Source organism: Capsicum annuum, unplaced genomic scaffold (assembly GCF_002878395.1).
Source record: "Capsicum annuum cultivar UCD-10X-F1 unplaced genomic scaffold, UCD10Xv1.1 ctg3647, whole genome shotgun sequence".
Taxonomy (NCBI): domain Eukaryota; kingdom Viridiplantae; phylum Streptophyta; class Magnoliopsida; order Solanales; family Solanaceae; genus Capsicum; species Capsicum annuum.
Window position 1 is genome coordinate 439,029 of NW_025843459.1, and position 4,553 is coordinate 443,581.

General features: G+C 35.4%; 1 protein-coding gene across 1 annotated transcript in view; it reads right to left on the reverse strand.

Moving 5' to 3' along the window:
* The window catches only part of LOC124891510 (histone H3.v1-like), a gene marked incomplete at its 3' end in the record, with an annotated part of 5,402 nt that extends 1,566 nt beyond the window's left edge, over positions 1-3,836 (reverse strand). Inside the window, exon 1 of the mRNA XM_047403234.1 lies at positions 3,794-3,836. Coding sequence (XP_047259190.1) covers positions 3,794-3,836 — 43 coding nt within the window. The remainder of the gene's footprint in view (positions 1-3,793) is intronic.
* Between the last annotated feature and the right edge of the window lie 717 nt (positions 3,837-4,553).

A 4,553-nucleotide genomic window follows, 5' to 3' on the forward strand; every position in this document is an offset into this window, starting at 1 on the left:
ATAGTGACGCCACGTAAATTGTTCTTCAATGCATGAACAAAAAGGTATTTTCCCACCTTTTTACTCCATCATGCACGTAAGGATCACTTTCAATAAGTCTATTGCTTTTTCAAGTGTTCCACCTCAGCAACCTGGGAATAAGCTAAGGGTGATCATGAAATTATACGTTACCTTTACAAACTTGGAAAAAAGCTTCATATATAAAAATCTACAATCAAATAAATATAAATAAATAAAGAACATTTAGTGTATAATATAATGTATACAAATTGGCAGTGTATAATAACCTAATCAAATAATTGATAATATTGACCAAAAATATTTGGAGTAATTCATAAAGAGGGTATGATGTACAATTCCTCTCAAGATATGTTTCCTTTGGCCTTTTGAAATCTTTCTTCTTCTTCTTTAAGTACTTCAGTGTTAGATCCAATGACTCTTTGACCCATAGGTACTTCTCAAAGAATTCGATAGAATCAGCTATATTGATGATGTCCACCCCGACACTCTTTTCTCCATCATGGACAAGTAGAATAGTGTGAACAAATCATGCCAGACAACACGTGTATTTGTCCTCCTTGTCTAACTTATCTCCTCTCACAAGCTTCAACAACTTCTTCATACTTATCTTCTTTTTGGTTACCTTTTTGTAAAAATCTCCACCATTTTCAATTACCTAATTGTACTTATAATCACTATAATATTTGGAACAATTCATACCCGTCTCAATGTAAATAATGTTTTTGGGTACAAAATCTGTATGTTTGCAATACAAACTTCAACCTTAGTTCAGGAACAATAATGAAGTTCAACATCTTCAAACACAAGTTCAAATGAATAATTCAAATGAATTATCATATAAATTGTATTTATCAACTTTTAAAGAAATAAAGATGAAGCAGAATTTAGAACCAAGTCCACCAACTTCACGGTGTGTTCTTAAGGAAATTGTTCTCCTCAAGTACCTAAGGTTATGGAATCTTTCCTCCCAGGTTAAAATGATTCACTTTCTGAAAGTAGCGGTACCTTAAACTTTAAAAAACATCAAACATACTCAACGGTTGATGATCAAAAGAAAGTTTTGAAGAAGAAGAAGACTGTTTTCACTCTAAAAATTGTATCTTTACCAGAGGAAAAGGTTAGTTATTTATAGCCATTAAGTATCCCTTAGAAAAAGAAACAATGGTTCATGGAAAGATACAACTTTTCTAAAATGCTTTCTACCTCCACTCGGTCTGCACTAGATATGCGCTGGACCTGTGGTCGCAGGTCGCATTTAGCCATTTTCAATGGCTTCTACACTGGACTGCATGCGTAGGTCGCCCCTTTTCCAAAATAGTATGTCTCTTCCTCGAACGGTAGCATCCTTTCAAGGTGCGTTGTATATACGCTTGCATAGAGTCTGAAATGTGTTTGCACATGGAGAAAAATATTTTCATTAGATTTATGGATTAGAATTTAACTTATTTTCCAAGTTTAAAATAGACTTTGTCTAAAAAATTACTCTCGATCGATCATTTGACAAATCCAAATCCAAATCCAAAGCCAAAGCTGAGCAGAGAGAGCAATAACGATGATGATGGTGCGAGACATTTCTTGTTCTTGCCTTACTATCCATATGAATGAGTGTTTCTTATAATAAACACGAGAAAAGTTCTTTCTCCCACCATTGTAGGAGAACTTAGCATTCCTTAAGTGACATTTTCACTTTACTCCAAATTATTATTCCCTCCATTTTCTATTCATACATTCCATTTGAACCTAAAAATCCCCCACATGAATGGGGAATGACTATTTTATCAAAATATTTATGAACAAGTATGTGATCAACAAGTTAAGACTGACTGCATCTGGATAAGTAGATTTTTATTTGAACTTTTTGTAATAGGGGCCCTGGCCGCTACGGGCATCCCCAAACCATGTAATCTCAAGAGCCCTTCTAACTGGCAATCATATGCTTAATTTATATATCACAAGGAATTACGGAAAAACATCACAAGATCGAAACATGGTCATCTTCTTGTTATTACTAAACAATACTAATGTGAGTTAATAAACATTCAAAACTTCTAACACCAGTCTGCGAAATCTCTAGCAACATGAAAAAAATATCTGTCTTAAAACTGGAACAAGACCCTCAGTCGGACCATAAACTAGAACCAAATATAAACCAAATAAGAGAGGCTCACCAACTCTGAATATCTGTCACGATCTACTACTTAGCGGGACCTTGGGGATGAGCTTTTAATTCTGGAATATAGGGGGTCAATACAAAATGTATTGGTATGTGAAACAGCCCTAATAACATGTTTTTACACAATATAGGTGAGAGCATTTCATAATAGCAGTGAACATAACGAAAGTAAAAATACATGGGCATATTTTAGTGAACTTCAAATCAATTCTTGACCACCTTAACACACTCTTCGATATTCTTCTGAGCAAGTTAGTACACCCTACAACTGTACTTCCATGGGCTATATGGAATCCACCCTAGACTCGAAGGCCAAGCCTCCAATCCAAGTTTACCGAAAGGATTGGATTTTTCATGATATGGTACACCCCCTTACAAGTGAACCATGGCATAACCCTTACATGATGTCAAAAAATTTATCTCCTTTTGGATAATACCCGTATCGGCAAATCACAGTTTCCAACAATGAGCTCCTGCACTCAAATGCCATCTTCGGGTAACCAACTAGCTCTCTTAAGCTCAACTTTTAGTTCTTTAAAACCATGCTGCATACTTTCAAATCATTCAAGACTTATTCTGTTAAGGGCATGTCAACACTAGGTATCGTCATACCCTGACTTGAAAGTCCTTCAAATCACATCATAACATATCTGTATCCCTTTTTACTTATCCTTATGTTAATGACCACCCATAGTTGTTAAACATCAAGTGAGAGAGAGTTATGCAATAAATTTTCATTTGAGTTTACATCAAAACACTCTCCTCTCAATATTACAATCATAAGGTGGTCATATCATAATTGCATTATTCAAAGACCATGGAAATTGTTAATTTGACATGATAAACATTTACCTCTCAAAAACACCCTCTCAACATGTCACAAAGCATATCATTCCACAATCATTAGTAAACAATTCACCCTATTGTTTTCTATAAAAAATTCAAGCGCTTAAACAATCCACTACACTTGAAATCAAAGATATCATGAAAGGAGAGGGACTTTATATCATTCATGCTCTCAATCAAACTCTTCATTTCAAGTGATAACATATATACGTAGTTACATTTAAATTTCGTGAAAAAAAGTTCAACACAAACATATATTTTCAGCAAAATGATACCATGTTACATGCTTTTCGAAACAATATCAAATATTCCTTTAAAACAAGATTTTAGATCCTCAAAACTTGATGATAACAAGAAAACTTATGCCCATGGAGTTTAGGGTAATCCCACATACCTTAATGATGAAAAAATCGTGAAAAGATTGACCCTTTAAGCTTGAATGTGCAAACCCTAAGTTGGTTTCTCTCCTCTTTTGTTTTAGGAAGATGAACTAGGGATTTGATAGTGTTAAAATATATTTAGGAACTTTTATTTCGTGATAATATGTTTAGGTAAGGTTATGAAATGTAAAAAGACTTACCCTTAAAATAACTCAAAAATGGAGTTGCTAAGCCACAAAACATTAAGTGGGCGGCGCCCAGCCAATGGACTAACCCAGATTGGGTGGCACCTATGCCATTGCCTAACACAGGTTGGGTGGCATCTAGCCCATGTCCTAACCTAAGGTGGGCAATGCCTAAGCTATTGCCTAACCTTTCCAGTAAAGGTTGGCAATGGCAATGCGATGCCTAGCCATCGACAAGTCCCTACTTTGCAATGCCTACTGAATTTTGAGGTCTAAACACGCCCATCACCTCCCACAACATCAAAATAAGATCTACCATCACTGCGGGTGTCCTAAAGGTCATTTTAGACATACCAAAAGAGCATTACAACCATGAAAAGTTACATGATTCCTATAACATATTTCATTTCGAAAATACTTCATACATTAGGATACAGATTATAACACATGAATTCAAAAGTAAATCATGGGATTGTGGTTTATACACGTAAGAACGATGGTTCAATTTTTAGCTCGAAATATATGGGGGTGTTACATTATCTCTCCCTTGAGATCATTCATCCCCGAATGATAGGTAGAAACTTGTTGAAACTCTAAAAATATGAAGTATGGAAAGTAACCTTGCATTGAACATCTTATTTTCCTCAAAGGAATATGCAAATAACTCCCTAGTGACAAGTGTAAGCATGAAGCGTGAGAGATCAAGAATTGACATAGAGATGACCTTGTACACGAGTTCTACGAATCATAATCACCATCACCTAAGGCATGAGTCTATTTGGTGATAATAGGCCTAATTTACATCGGTACACTCATGAAATGAGATTTCGCGGGAGTTAGGAATAGAAGCATTCTCTACCTTGCAAGATACAACTAATAGACCTTAAACTTAGAAACACTACTTGACTCTACCCCATCCATTTGACTAACCCAGGTTGGGCGGTGCCT